This window comes from Marmota monax, unplaced genomic scaffold, assembly GCF_021218885.2.
Source record: "Marmota monax isolate L192 unplaced genomic scaffold, Marmota_monax_Labrador192_F-V1.1 WCK01_AAM20220418_F8-fsc00010, whole genome shotgun sequence".
NCBI lineage: Eukaryota > Metazoa > Chordata > Mammalia > Rodentia > Sciuridae > Marmota > Marmota monax.
In genome coordinates this window covers 2,606,409-2,621,960 of record NW_026692321.1, presented here as the reverse complement: position 1 = coordinate 2,621,960, position 15,552 = coordinate 2,606,409, and the positions used below count along the sequence as shown (strand labels likewise).

The 15,552-nt window shown below is 49.0% G+C and overlaps 1 protein-coding gene across 2 annotated transcripts; it reads left to right on the top strand.

Moving 5' to 3' along the window:
• Positions 1-492: 492 nt before the first annotated feature.
• On the top strand, positions 493-13,090 carry Cmpk2 (cytidine/uridine monophosphate kinase 2). 2 transcript variants are annotated; one of them, XM_046441189.2, is made up of 6 exons: positions 493-1,372; positions 2,685-2,799; positions 5,268-5,469; positions 9,777-10,010; positions 10,122-10,254; positions 11,449-13,090. In XM_046441189.2, the coding sequence occupies exons 1-6, from the start codon at positions 692-694 to the stop codon at positions 11,497-11,499; spliced, it is 1,416 nt and encodes a 471-aa protein (XP_046297145.1). In that variant the 5' UTR covers positions 493-691; the 3' UTR covers positions 11,500-13,090. The 2 variants fall into 2 exon arrangements, with proteins under 2 accessions (XP_046297145.1, XP_046297146.1); XM_046441190.2 differs by lacking the exon at positions 10,122-10,254 and having other exon boundaries at positions 510-1,372.
• Positions 13,091-15,552: the final 2,462 nt, after the last annotated feature.

Sequence of the window (15,552 nt, the reverse complement as noted above, 5' to 3'; positions counted from 1 at the left end):
AAAATGCCTGATTGATATTTTGATTGGACTAAAGGCTGCATGAACACCTCCTGACACTCAGGGCCTTGCCCGGGATTGGGCAGGGAGCTGGCTTCCTTAAACCTATCCATCTACATAACCCCCTGGACGGTAGCCCCTCTTTCCTATCCTTCTTTTGCCCCCCCACCCCCCACTTAGAAGTTCTCCTTTCTATTATTCTAATAAATCCTGTTACTTTGCTCTCACTCTTGTGTCCATGGATTTTATTCTTCAGATTCATGAGATGAAGACCCCAACCCCACGCTCGGCCCTGCACGCCTAGCCCCACACGCTGGGCATAAGAAAGCAAGGAGGAGTTGGGGGAGGGGGCTGGGGGCCGCCTGTCACCTCCCGGTCCGGGCGCGGCTCCGGTGCTGATTTGCCCCCAGCCTAAGGGCTGGATTAGGGTTGAGAGGGACGTCCCCTGTAGAGGCTGCCGCCTCCGGGAACTGCCCTGCGCAGGCAGCAACGCGCGCCGGGGACGCGGGGGCCGAGCGTTTGCTCTCCGCGCGCCGGCGGTTTACGGAGCGGCTTTTCGAGGGAGGAGAGGCCGCGGGGAGGCGCCCAGAGCCGCTCCGCCCGCCAGTAGCTTTCGTTTCCCGCCGCGCTTCCCCGCCGCCCGCCCCCAGGCGAGTTTCGATTACCCGGCGCGGCCAAGGGCGGGGTGGCGCTGATGGCCTTTGCCGGGCGCCCGCGCGCCCCACCGCTGCTCTGGCTGCTCTCAGGGCGGCTGCGCGCCTGGCGCGGGCTCTGCGCTCTGGCCATGGCTCGGCCGCGCTGCTTCGCTCTGGAGCTGAGGGACTGCACTTTAGCTCACTTCGCTCTGGGCGCGGAGGGCTCCGATGCACGGCCTGACCCCCGCCTGGCTGAGCTGCTGGGGCCTCCGGGGCGCAGCTACTCGCTGTGTTTGCCGGCGGCCGCGGACGGCGACTGCGGGGCCCGAGTCCAAGCGGCTCGGGTGCACCAGAACCTGCAGCGCCAGCTGCGCAGTGACCCCTTCCAGCGGTGCCAGCTGCACAGGCTGCTCTGCTACTGCCCAGGCAGCCAGGCCCAAGGCATGCAGCACGGCTTCCTGCTGCGCGACCCCTCTGACTGCCTGGACACCCGGCGCGCTCTGCTAGAACTGCTGGGCAGAGTCCAGGAGGCTGGGCGTCCGCACCTGGGAGAGTTTGAGGCCGACTCGCAAGGTGTACTGTGGCAGCGAGTCTGGGTACTGCAGGAGAGTGGGCAGCTGCAGGTGGGCTGCGCACGCGTCCTACCCACCTTGGAGCCCCCGCTGCATCCAGTGGTGCCCCACCTCCTCAGCTCGGTGGTCTTCCGGGACCTGGACACTGCCAGGGCTATTTTAGAGACGGTAAGATTTTTTTTTCCCTTCAGGATGGCATCTGGATCCTACACACCAGAACTGGACCAAGCAGTTTGCTGTCCAGCAGGCTGACCTGTAATGAACTTCCTTCCCTCCTTAGTTTGTTTATTCCTGTTCACAGATCAGTTAGTGGAGACATCCTGTATGCCAGGCTCTGCATTAGGCACTGGCTCTTTCGAGATTCTTATCTGAAGGAACTTCCAAGCTGACACAGAACATATCCTAACACCAAGCAATGCCATGCTTGCTGTGGTGCATACAGAAAGTATCCCAGCAGGAGTGGAGAGGGGCTAGGAACCGGAGGATAATGACAGCGAGGTAATTTTCCTTGGTAGTGGCTGCCATTCAGGGATCTTGGGGTGTAGAGGAAAGGACACCAGTTTGGAGTGTAAGAAACTTAGGCATAAAGAGCCTTCCTCCTCAGTAGCTGTGGGCCTTGTACCCTCACTCCACCTGTGTGTTTCCTCCTTTCCTCCACACCCGTTTGTCTTTCAGGGTTCTTGTCAATGATTAAGGAAACAGGTGAGTCACAGCATCATTGAAAGAGACTGAAGACTGACCACAGGTGGGATCTGGGGCATGCAGACTGGCCCACTGACCTGTGATTCATTAGCCTTATGGGACAGGGTTGCAGAGTGGGTAAGAGTGCAAAGTCGTTCACCTGGGGTTGAGTTCAATCTCTGGCATTTATAGGTGCTTTCAATAAGTTTCTCCAGTGCTCTTTGCCTCAGTCACCTTGGTTCACAAGACGAGAGTAATCCTCGTCCCACTCTTACAAAGTTATCTTAGAGATTGGCTAGCTTCATATTGTGAAGCACTTGGAAGGTCTCCGTTTCCAATAAGCACAGAAATAAGTAGGGTCTGGGCCTCGTGTGGAGGTGTGGTGAGCATGGGATAGAGCACTGCGCAGCTAAGGCCTTGGAATTCTCAGGCAGACACTGCTCTGCCAGCCCTTGCACTTTTCACAGCTCCCTGAGCTCTTAGGACAGGACAGAAACACACTGCTCATTTACCAACTTGCCACCCTCTGTTCCAGGAGGGGCCTGTGGTTCCACTCTGACTGAGTTATACTGCCCTGTAAGTATGGGTCTTGACCAATGCAGGATGTGTGTGATCCAGAGAATCGAGCCTTTTAAAGCCTCAGTTACCCATTACGAAACTATGGTGGCCAGCCTGTCCCAGCTTCAGGATACCAGGAGTTTCATATGCCTGGTGGGGCCCTTGGTGTAATGTAGGCCTAGTCTTGGGCAACTACAAAAGCCCCAGTGCTTGCTGCTGATGGATACCCATTGTATTGCAGTGTACGTCCTCTATTCCGGAAGCCCAGGCAGTTCTTGATGTGGTTGACAAGTGCCCAAGGCAGGTCCAAAGAGGAAAGTTCCCAGTCATTGCCATCGAAGGACTGGATGCCACTGGTAAGAGACTTTGTAGTTACAGACAATGGCATTCACTGTTCAGTTGTGGAAAAAAAAGAAGTTCTTCTGAAACAGAACTTCATACAGAGCCTCGATCTGGCTGTACTGTACAGCAGGTGCTGGACTAGGCAGGCCATAAGGCTGGCCTCCCCAGGGGACACCATGCGGACAGGGCGAGTTCTGACAACAAGGCTAGTCAGGGGACAGGTGCAGGGAAGGCGCTCCAGAAAGAGAAATGGCCTGGACACTGGTGCACAGACGTGACCCGCATGGTGTGCCCAGGAACCCCAGGCAGTTCAGAGGACAATCTTGGGAAAAATGTGGAAGAACAAGGAAATGGAGGAGGAAAAGCCTTCTGAGCTGCACAGATCTCACGACTCGTGTCTGCAGTGAGACTCGGATGCCCAAGGGGAAGAAGTGTGGCTTCTGGGGCAGACAGGGGTGGAGACGAGGAGGCTGAGCTTGTAGAACACTAGCACCCGTGGGGCCTGGCATGAGGACCAGCTTCAGGAGTGTCATATGCCTGGTGTGGCCCTTCCTTGTCAACTTAAGGGCACACACTTATCCTAATAGCCTCACAGTAGTGTCCAGTGGGGCCCTGTGTCATGACCAAATGGACTGTGGTGCAGGTGGAGGGCTGGCTTTGACTGTCCTGGTTCCCTCTGAGTGATCCGGAGGAGAAGCAGTGGCTTTGGACTTCTGATGGCCATCTGTCACTCGTTGGGTGTGCCCGCTCTGCTGGATCCAGTCCTAGTTATGCGGGAGTCGCACAAAATCTCAACAGCATCAGTCCTGCAGCCAGTGCAGGCTCTGCTCATTTGTTTTATACTTAAAGCTAATTTAGATTCTGTGGGGTTAAAAAAGGTCCAAATATTTAACATCAGCACTCACGTGCGTGCATGAAAAACTCATGAGCAGAGAGCGCCGTGGGGAGACAAGGAGGGTTCACTTGTCACCAGTGCATTCTGGGTCCAGGCCCATCAGCAGGGTGTTTGGGTAATTTGCTACTTTTCTCTAGTACCAGATTGCTCCTCTATAAGGTGATTAATCAACACCTATTTTGTAGGGTCCTTGGGAAAATTAGATGCATACTGTGTGTCGAGCTCACAGCTCCTAAAGACACTGACAAATGCTAGGGTTCATCTTATCAACCCAAGAGAAAAATACAATCAAATAAAAGAAATAAACAGTTTGTAATAAATTTTTGAAAACTTAAGTGGAGAGAGAGGAGTAGGGAGGGAGAGAAAAGATGGCTAAGCGTTAGGAGCGCAGAGAAGCCAGCCAACAGTGTCCTGGAGTGGATGACTTTCTTATCCGCACCCATGCTGAGCTCAGCACTGCAGCCAAGGCTTATGGGATGGGTCCAGGGCAGAGGCTGATGTGAGTACACACCTGCAGCTGTGCAAAGGGGATCAGAAAGAGGCTGAGCAGGGCTGTAACTTTGAGGAAGAACCAAAGTCTAAATCCAGATAGAGCAGCTCCAACGGCCAAGCCCAGGGAGCCACGGCAGGAAGAGTGATAGAGTCAGGGTTGGAACTGGAAGGGGCTTGAGGAAGTGGCAGCAGGGGGTGAAGAAGTGAGAAGGGAGGTGGGACCAGGAGAGGCACTGGGGATGCCACATGTGTTCCTCAGCTTCTCTCCATTGTGACCAAAATACCCGGCACACACAATTTCGGGAGAGGTGATTTGTTTTGGCTCATGGCTTCAGAGGCTTTGGTCCATGGTCGGTTGGGTCCATTGCTCTTGGCCAGAGATGAGGCAGAAAGAACATCATGGTGGCAGAAGGAAAGCTGTTCAGCTCCTGGGAGCTGGGCAATGGAGGGAGAGAGAGACTGAGAGTGAGAGCAAGATGAGAGAGAGAGAGAGAGAGAAGACAGACTGGCCCAGGGGCAAGATTCAGCCCCTCAGGGCATGCTCTCAGTGGTCTACTTCCTCTGCCTCTGCCTCACCTCCTAATAGTCCATTCCAATTATTCACCCATCAAATGATGTAGGCAGAGCCCCAGGTCCAAACCTTTCCTAAAAGCCCCACTTCCTAACACTGCTGCACGGGGAAGAGGCCTCAAACACAGGGCACTGTGGGGGACTTCCCAGGTCCAGACCACAGCACTGTGCCTGGGTCATTCCTCAAGACAGGTCAGATGTGGGTGGCAGGGGTGAAGAGAAGCACGGGCCAGGAATAAAGGAGCACGTGAAAGGAGCTCTGGTATCAGGAGCCTGCAGACCCAAGTTCATCATTGATTCATAAAAATGAAGATCATTTTTTTTTCCTTCCAGATATTCTAATGCCAAGCAGAGGAATCCTAAGTTCCTCTCAGCCTGCAACTTTATATAAAATACCCTAGTGTGAGATAGCCTCCTTTCAATGACAGATTGAAATAATTATTTTGCTTCTTGATGTTAATGTGAACCTTGTGATACTACAGGGGCTGTGTCAAAAATGTGATGTCTTTTGTTTGTGACTTGCAGGTAAGACCACGGTGACCCAGGCAGTCTCCAAGTCTCTCAGGGCTGTCCTCTTACACTCACCACCCTCTTGCATTGGCCAATGGAGGAAAACCTTTGATGATGAACCAACTATTATTAAAAGAGCATTTTACTCTTTGGGCAATTACATTGTGGCTTCTGAAATAGCTAAGGCATCTGCCAAGTCTCCTGTGATTGTAGACAGGTGTGTATAAAGCTTCCTGGAATCAGGCATTTTCTCCCCGACGTGTGTGGGGTGTGGTGGGGCACATGCAACACCCTATTGTGTTAATCAAGTGAAAATTGTGTTAAGATTATAATAGCAACTGTGTCTGTCATTTATTAATTGCTTATACCAGTCATGGCATTTGGCACAGAACTTGCAGAAATTTTAGTGACATCTGGATCAGTAACTTGGGTAGAAAGATATCAAATGTTATCCCCAATTAACTGATTAGAAACAGACCCTAGAAAGGTTGAATAACTGGCCAGTGAATGAGAAGTCTGGGCTTCGCCTCTCTGTGCTTTTAGTGGTTCATTTGTTCACTGACTGATTCAACAAAGATTTATTGGACACCTAACGTGTGCTAAAGACTTCTTAGACCAAAAGATTTAGGGTAAATGAGATCGTCAGTACACTGCTTCTGTGGAGCAAAGTGACCAGTTGCAGAAGACAGTGACCACGTGGGCAGAAATGTGAGGTGATCTCAGAGAACGTAAATATGAGGAAGAGGGTAAATCAAGGTAACATGACACTGAAAACCTCCAAACTCCCAGTAGGTATGGCGCAGAGGGCCTGCCTCAGAAGGCATCTCTCAACAGTGATCAAAAAGAGTCAGGTGTGAAATTTCCAGGGGTGCAGGATGATCATGTAAGCCAGAGGCTGACAGATTCAGGGATCAAAGGGAGGCCCGTGTGCTGAAACACAGCCTGTGAGGCCGGCTTTCTGGAAGGACAGAAGGAAAATGTGGGGCAGGTCACGGGGAAGTGTGAATTTTATTCTTAGTGGGGAATTATCTGAAGAATTTAGATATGGGAGTGGCATGAACTAATATTTTAAAGTTTGTACATATAAATAATAGCTTTAAAATGCAGTAAAAATGGACAAAAGCTATATAGCAAGGGGTACCGAGTTTAACAGTGTCTCAACACGGAGTATAGAAATTGCAATCACACTAAGATGCCATTTTGCTCCCAGGAGTTTGGTGAAGACCTGGGTTGGAGAAGACACAGATCCATGGGAACTCATGTGTGGGGCTGACCAGAGATGGACACTGGTGTTGTCCCGTGCAGAATAGGTTGAGGAGATGTAGCAGAGGGGAAGGTTGCTGCCACTCACTGGAGGAACACCCTCCAGAGTTTATTTCAGCATCATTTATACTATCAAAAAGTTTGAAAAGCCAAAAGCCCACCAATATAGAAAGGAAAATACTGGCATATTTGTAAAATGGAATATCATGTGGCAATATACACAAGGGTAATGCATCACTGTGCACAGATTACAAAACCATAATGTTAAATGCAAAAAAAATCACATTGCAGAAATATGCTCAGCAGAATGCATGTGAAATAATACTGCAGAGTATGGAGAGATGAAGGAATGTTGAGCACTGAATTTAAGAGAGCCATATTCCTATGTGCAGAGAGAAATGTGGTTGCCAATGTGTCTAGAAGGGATTCATTTGTGATGTATTATTTCTTTACATTACTCAAGTATTCATTTTACTGCTTTCTGTGCAATTTTAGTTGTTTTTGAATCTAAGCAATTTCATCTAAGCAATTCAATACGTATTAAGAAGGGCATTAATAATAAATGTAAATCCCAAGGAATTTCAGGAAGTGAGCCTATCAAATAACCTGAACCCTGGGTTATGGTTTAGCTATTTGGTGTCCCCCCAAAAGTTTGTACGTAAGACAATGCAAGAAAGTTTTGAGGTGAACTGATTGGGTTATGAGACCCTTAACTTAATCATTGCATTATCCCCTGATGGGGATTAATTGGGTAGTGACTGTAGGCAGTGGGGGTATGATTGAAGAAAGTGGTCCCCAAGGGCTTGCCTTTGGGGTATATTTTTTTACCTGGTGAGCAAGACTCTCTCTCTACCTCCTGGTGCAGAGACTGACCATTCCCAAGGAATAGAGTTAGCCAACTACAGACTGAGACCTCTGAAACCATGATTCTCAGATAAAGTTTGCCTCCTCTAAAACTGTCCTGGTCACAGCAGTGAAAAAGCTGACTAAAACACCTGGTCAAGAATGGGAGCCTTGGGCCCGGGGATGTGGCTCAAGTGGTAGCGTGCTCACCTGGCATGCATGCGGCCCGGGTTCGATCCTCAGCACCACATACAAACAAAGATGTTATGTCTGCCGAAAAACTAAAAAATAAATAAATAAATAATTAATTAAAATAAAGAATGGGAGCCTTGCTGCACCCCATAAATCTGCTCCTTCTCCACCTGAACATGGTCCATTCTCCTGCCCAGTGGTAGCCACTCTCCTGATAGCATCTACCACATATTGGTTTTTCCTGTTCTTGAACTGCCTATGAATGCAACGCTACGTCAAATGCTATTTGCATTCGGTTTTTTTTTTTTTTCACACCACCTTGTGTTTGTGAGGTCTCCGTCTGGTAATGAACTTTCACACACCTTTGCTGCAATGTACATGCGATTCTGATGCATAGGTTTCCGGGAGAGGAACGGCAGGGGCATGGCATTGAGGTGTATTCAGCTTTCGCAGGTATGGAACAAAGTTTCTAGAGTGGTGGAAACAACTTACAGCCTCATCTTGTCCCACAGGAGGGTCTGAGCCCTCCCTTGGGAGCCCCCCTCACCCACAGTTAGTACAGCCTGACTCTGCTCTAGCCTTTCTGCTGGTTCATGTTGGGAAGCTGGTAGTTACAGCCGCTTTGCTGCACCAGGGAAGAGACTTCCTACTCCTTTCTTGAAATGATATCTTTCTCTGTGCTTTTTGGTATATTGGAAATATTTCATAAAGAGATCACCCAGATGGTTTTTAAGAATAAAGGATGTGGTGGTACTATGAGGATGAGAGGGAAACGGCAAGTTTAGCCTGAAGCTGTGGCTTCTCGTCTCAGCTACAGTGGCAGCTTGGGGTATTACTTTGGTGGTGGGGGATGGTGGGCTGGGTGGGGTTGGGTGGGGGTGTTTTAATTGTTTCCAAGTTGGCAAGTATGAGGAATGCTAGAAGAAATGGCAAAAGCTGTGGAGTCTTGTTCCTCTTTGGGACACTTGCCTGGGCGACACCTTTGCCTCATTGCCAACTTGCCCAGTGTTAGCATATCTATGGTCATTCCCTGGTATTTCAAGGGGGAAGACTAAAATTTTCCTGCAGACCATGACTTCAGGTGGGGCATATTTTCCTTGGTGCCCTGGGTGTTGAATCAATACCTGCAGTGGAGGCAGGTACTCATGCCCTCCGTCTCTTGGTTTGCTGATCTGTCAAAGCGGTATATTATACGCCCTCCCCTGCCTGCCCTCAAGGCCCGTGATGCATAGCAGTGAGTTGATTCATGAGCAGGGTCTCTGACACTAGCAAATCATTCTAAAAATAGACAGCATGATTCTAAAGCCATGTGTGATGTATTGGCCAAGGGTTCTGGGTTTGTGCTTCCCCTGATGGTAGGATCCAGAACGCCAAATAGTGCAAAGAGTGGAGGTGATGTCCAGGGGCATGATTATTTTAAAAGCACAGCAGGGCTGTCAGCGAGAGAACTTATAGAAAACAGGCTTTAATTCCATTTCTCTGCTTTGTGTCCCTGGCTTGTCTGCAATTTAGTTCTTGTCAGAGGAAAAGCAAAAAGCAGTTCTGTGTTGTCTGAGTGGGTTTGTCCATGTTTAAATATTCTGAAATCCATTTTTTAGGTAGCACCTTCCTCTGGCTGGATGATGTGTGGGTAGAGGTTGCTCAAGATTTCTATGGTAAAGGAGTCTTGTTGAATTATCAGCCTTTGTCTTCATACTGAGCATTTCACTCAGAGAACACGGAGTGTGCAGATGCCTGTGGTAGTCTGGGCGACAAGACCTGTCTGCTTGCCTGGCACTGACGGGCAGTCAGATGCCTGGAGGCTCGGGGTCCAGCCCAGGGTTCCCTGGATGGGCACGTTCAGTGTGAATAGCACAGGAGGCCTGACTGTCCAGAGTTTGCCCAAGACACAGCACTCGACTAAAATGAAAGGCCCCCAGGTCTGTTCTATTGGCCCTCACCCCAGCACAGTACCAGCACCCTGTGGGCAAGCCCCGTGCAGCAGCCTCCGCTCACGGCAGGGGACAGTGGTAATCGAGTAAGGGCAACCTCACGGAGAGCCCACTCATCATTGCTCTTGTTTTCAAACTGTTTTGTGATTTTTGATAGAACTCAGTTTTACTTACCTTGCTGCATCACCCTGGGGGCCCGCAGGCCAGCCCTGGGTTCCTTGTGCTGACCAGCTGATCCCTGGGCGCTACTTGACATCTGGCGGGTTCAGGAACTCACGGCTGCTTTTCTTCTCAGGTTCTGGCACAGCACAGCCACCTATGGCATAGCCACTGAGTTGAGTGGGGGTCTGCAGCACCTGCCTCCTGCCCACCACCTCGTATACCAGTGGCCAGGGGACCTGCTCAAGCCTGACCTTGTCCTGCTGCTCACCGTGAGTCCTGAGGAGAGGGCACAGAGGCTGCGGGACCGGGGCCTGGAGCAGACCAGAGAAGAGGCTGAACTTGAGGCCAACAGCGTATTTCGTCAGAAGTAGGTGTCCCTGGGGCAAGGCAAGCGGTGGGCATCCCTGCAAGGACTGAGCCAGAATTGGCACTGGCTTTAGGCGCATGGAGAAAGTGACTGTGTCTCGTGTTTCCAAAGTAGAGGCAGTGCCCTGAGCTGCGTCAGGCCCCGTGGGCAGGCCCCGTACCGTGGGGCTACAGCTAAAAGTCCACTGACTGGAGATCAGACCATGCCGCTTGTCCTGGCTGTGCCAGGAACAGCACGAGCCTGGGTAAGACAGTGAGGTGTCCGTGCCTCGGTTTCCCAGTCTGGATATGATGGGCATAGCGCAGAGTGCCTACCCTGCGTCAGGCGGTTTACCTACATCTGGGTGCAGTTCTCCCACAGCCTCCCTCGAGAGGCCACATCTGCCTTATGTTAACAGTTGACAAAACCAAGGCTCAAAGGATTAAATGATTTGTCTACATTTCCGTACTATTAAGTAGTAAAACTGGGATTAGAGTCAAGATCTTTGTGCCTTCAAAGACAGTGTTTGTTTTGATCAGAGGGTTATGAGCACCGCGGCGAAGAGTCCAGACAGGCCTGCGGCATCACGGTCAAGTGTGGCTCCGTCTCCAGCCCTGGTTCTGGAGGCGAAAACCAAAGTAGCTTAAACAGATAAACAGTGATGTCATTGTCATCACACAGTAGTGTCACCCTACAAAGAATAAAAATAACTGTGCTGCATGTGAAGCTATCATGCCCAGCAATTTGCATTTATACAAATTCCATTAAGCCTCTTTACAAACTCCTGACAGAGGTATTATTTCAGCACTTATCACACAAATGACCCGGCCAGAACAGGGGATGTGACAGGCTGATGTAGCTAGTAGGTGGCATAGCAGATGCTCCAGCTCCAGGCCCCGTCTTAACCACTGTGCCACAGAGCCTGTGATAAACAGACAACTGGCCACGTAGGCACCTCGCTGCAGCTGACCGGAAAGGAGAGATGATAGGGGACCCTGGCAGGAGCTGTGCCCTCCACTCAAGTGCCGGAAGAGTTAAGTTCAGGCAGCGACTGTGCAGAGGACTCTGGCCCCTGTGAAGATCTTCCAGGGAACAGACTGGGAGAAATTGGCCATTGGCCTCTTTGAGCTTTGGTTTCTTTCTCTGCAGAACAGTGATAAAGATGGTTCCTCCCCTTAGGCTACTTTGCGTATTAAATGAGAAGAACTGGGCAGAACGCTAATGCTTGGCAGATGATAAGTAGTCAGTAAATGCTAGCTGTTAAACATTATTGCTAAGTTGTCATTTATTAAGCAAAATGCATTTACCGTTATCTGTGGGCAAAGCTAGCGGCTCAGGGGAGCTGGGAGGTGAATGAGGAGGCACTCGGCCTCATGTGGTTATTATCATGGTACAGAGTCTCTCTGCAGGGAGAGCTGTGCCAGCAACCAGGCTGATGCTTCCTTCTGCCTGTCCCCAGGGTGGAGGTGTCCTACCGACGGATGGAGAATCCCGGCTGCCTCGAGGTTGACGCCAGCCCCTCGAGAGAGAAGGTCCTGCAGACCGTTTTGGGCCTGATCCGAAACACTTTTCAGGACTTGTAGGTCTCTGGTCAGGTGCCCCATCTCAGCAGAGTAGGTGTCGGCCTGGTAGATCCAGGGCTGCGCTTGACAGGCAGCTCCCACTTCACGTTGCCCAGGTATATTGTGTGACAGAAAACGGGAGACTGGGCATTTTATTTGACTCCAGCCATTTATTTGCCTGAAGGCCCTGACAAGCTTGTGCCTGGTGGGGCTCCACAGGGACTGGCGATTTCCTTCTGCCATGTTCTCAGAACATGTTTTCAACTCCGTCACTGTCAAACTTCTCCAAGATGGATCTTATCCAGAAAGAATCAGGTGTGCAGAAGCCACCAGGAAGCTCTTCACAGCAGCAGCAGAGAGCCCAGCAGCCCCTTCTGACGAACACCTACGTCCCCACAACCTCACCTGTCATGACTTTCAGGTCTGGAGGCACTACGTCTCCGTCAGCCATGCCTTTCCACACAACACACCGGTTCACGGCCATTCCTACAGAGCTGTTTGTGCTGGGGGACATTCACAGAGCAGGCAGCAACCTTGTGCCTGAGGCTCCGAGCCCCTTGGATAGAACCCTGGGTTCACACTCAGCGTTGAACAGGAAGGTGATGAGCCAAGCTGCTCTCGCTGCAGACACTCCAGCCTTCTGTGCATTCCTTGTTTCCATCCCCTTCCCTTCCTTTGAAATATGGCTCTGAATGTAATGAGCAGTCTGCAAGGAGCTGGTTGCCTTTCACTTAGCCAATCCAGCAATTTATTTATATTGATGTTTACATTATGTGTTTCCTCAGTGTAGGAGCTATGAGTCACTAATTAAAATTGGAGTCAAGAAGCTAAATGCAATGTTTGTTGTGTATTTTCATTACACAAATTTAATTTATCTTTCTCAGTGAGCACAGTGCATCCTGGAATGGGTTTTCTTAGTAAATTATCTTGCACTTGAATGTCTTGTGATTGCACATGGAATCAGCTTTGAGATCTGCTTGGCTACAAGACAGTAGCTGAGGAAAGGGGGACTTAATAGCTCTGTGGCCTTGGCTGAGTCACGGAACATCAATAGTCTGTGTTACTTGATCTGAAGAGGGACAGACATTTTTGGTCAGAAAGAGATGCTTGAACCAGATGAGGACCTAAAATTCCTTCCAGTTCTAAGGTAGATGAATTTGCAAATTATTTCATCCTGTCTACGATTTCTTAAGAAAACTTTACCCCCAAATAATTAAATGTAAGGCCTTACCAGTTTTATCATATGACATCTTTAATTATAATCCAGTTTAGTAGCAACATCATGCTATTTTTCAAATGAACTATAGATAATCTATACACAGTGTATTTATTCAAATAGATTATACAATTGGTTTCAATTGAAAATATTCTTAAAGCTGATGAATAGAATTAGTGTTCTTTGCAGTGTAATATCCAACTATATTTTGATTTCATTTACTTTAAACATTTCAAAAGTTTTTGCTGGAAACCTAGAAAAACAATTACCTAATGCTTTGTTTATATCTCTTGCAAATGAAAAAAATTGCTATGGTTTTCTCAGCTGTGCTGTGGTCATGGGTGCATTTGTCCAAAAAGGTACCCACGGTTTCCCTCCAAATGCTGTGTAGCTCTTGAGATTAAGGAAATTGGATGGTGTGTGTTGGTAGTGACATGGAATTTGTGATCAAGGGGCTTCCAGATGAGAGGTGAGTGATCATATTATTTTAAATGCTATTTCTTCATTATAAATAGTAAAAGAATTTTTTATTATGCGTTCTTTGAGGATTTTTTTTAGATAAGACAGCACCTCCTGTCCCCAAACTGATGACAAGTCATCGTTTGCCTGGCTCTGCTCCCTGCGAGTGGGGCACTGCTCCCACTCTCCTGATAGGACATATGTTGTCCCCAACATCAATTCTCCCTTCCCTCCGTAGTAGCAGAATTTCAGGAGGGCCTGTGGTGGCTGAGAGGGCAGAGCACCTTCCCTTTCAGCTCAATGAGGTCAGCTGGCTAGGTTCTTGCCGGGAGCAGAAGGACAGAGATATGGCAGGATGGGGCCCTTTAATTTAACTTATCCTGCTGGCTCTATTCAGGGGTGGTAGTGAGCCCTGTAGAGACCAGGGGTTGAGGAGGACACTGCAGAGAGGTGAAGCTGCATGTCTGCGCTGCCACCCAGCCTGGCCCACCTTGGGCTTCTATGTGGGACGAGCATGCTCCTGCCTGCTACCAGCCATTCTTGGGGTGGTGCCGCAGTCCGGCTGCAGCAAAATAACGGGGGGGGGGGGGGGGCGAGGGGGGGTGACGAGCAACTTGTGTACATTGATACAGCAGGAGTGGGAGCCGTTTATTGCAGGACAGGAGGGGTATTTATACATTACACACAGCTTATCTTAATTAACATAAACTAGATACAGCAGTCAACCAATAAGGAATCTCCACACTTAATGGCTCGCTGGCGGCACCTCACAAACCACTCCCTCTGCAAAATGCCAGGCGCCATCTTGACTTGTTTACAGACCTTTACAGGGTGGGTTTCTGACCCACACAGGTGCATCTACGTCCTTTCATCTTTTGCAACAAGAACCTGGAACAAGCCCACTAACATACGGGACTGTTTTAAAAAAGCCATGAGATATTCAAAGCTCTTGTCCAAGAACAATAATGATATCAATCAATCATACACAGTTATTGTTGGATTGGCTCCTGTGAGCTTACTTCATGGGTCTTGTGGATTTTCCTTCCCCTGTGTCTGTGAATGGAGAGCCAGGAGAGAAGGAACCATGACCCTTGGCTGTGTAAAGGCCATTGTGCCCAGTACTGTGGCTGGCACAAAGTTAGCAGTCAGTTCTGTGTCCTGGACAGAGCGACCTAGAGAATTAGAACATGCTACGGAGTGCTAATTGTGTGGCTCAAACAATAAGGCAATTTTAGCTAAGGTGACCCAATAGCTAAAATACTGACTTGTTTAGAGCCTCATGATCCAGAGCTGTCTCTCTCATCCCTTATTGTACAGAAAATCTAATGTGCTCATTTACTGTGTTACCTTATTTGGAAATAAGGTTTTGCTATGTATTCAAGTTAAGGTGAGTCCTACTAGATTAAAGTGGGCCCTAAGCTATCATGACTAGTGTCCTTGAAATAAGGAAGGATGAGCCAGAGACACAGCAAGGACCATCCCGAGGAAGGGGCACAGGTGGTAAGGACATGGCTGAAAGTCAGCACCACCAGATGACAACCTCCTATAAAGTGGAGAGGCAAGGAAGGGCCCTACCCATAGTCTCCGAGGAAGCACATCCCTACTCACACCTGGATTTTGAACTTCCAGTTTTCAGAACTATTAGAGGGTAATTTCTGTTGTTTTAACTTACTCAGTTTGGGGCACTTTTTCATGGTAGAACTAGGAAGCTGCAGTCACATGCCACATAACAATGTTTTGGTTAATAACGGTGGTCCTCTAAGGGAGGGCGGCCTAGTGACATGGTACCACTTTAGTTGTGAGTGCACTCTGTGATGTTCATACAGTGAGGAAACCAGCTAGTGGTCATTGTTCAGAATGTAACCCGTCCCTAAGCCATTCCTGAAGGTGACCCAATAGCTAAAATACTGAAACAAAAATATCAAGAGAAAACCTTGGAGGCAGCTGGAGAAAAACCACTGGCTATGAATATGCATATGGTGACAAAGAACCCTAGAAACTATGGAGGAGACAGTGGAGAAGATCTCCCAAGTTCTGAGAGAAAAAAGATATCCAACTAGAGTCCTATGTCCAGTAAAAATGACCTACAGAAATGATGGTGAGGTCAAGGCATTTTTAGAGAAAAAGAAAATCAAGGCAGTTACCCACATATAATGTTCTCTACTAAAGTGGATGCTATGGTATATTATAAGCATGACCATCTGATTCACCAAAATACCTTAGATTTTGAGCCCCACTTTTGAGTTGCTGAAATAGATATCTGCTATGGACTGAGAATGTGTATCCTCCCAAAACTCATATGCAGAAGCCCTCTTAGAAACTGTAG

Excerpts from the sequence above, each read along its gene's own strand:
- Cmpk2 (XM_046441189.2), top strand. The coding sequence starts at position 692 with ATGGCCTTTGCCGGGCGCCCGCGCGCCCCACCGCTGCTCTGGCTGCTC. Across the intron at positions 1,373-2,684 it reads CCAGGGCTATTTTAGAGACG|TGTACGTCCTCTATTCCGGA; the intron begins GTAAGATTTTTT and ends ATTGTATTGCAG. Across the intron at positions 2,800-5,267 it reads CGAAGGACTGGATGCCACTG|GTAAGACCACGGTGACCCAG; the intron begins GTAAGAGACTTT and ends TGTGACTTGCAG.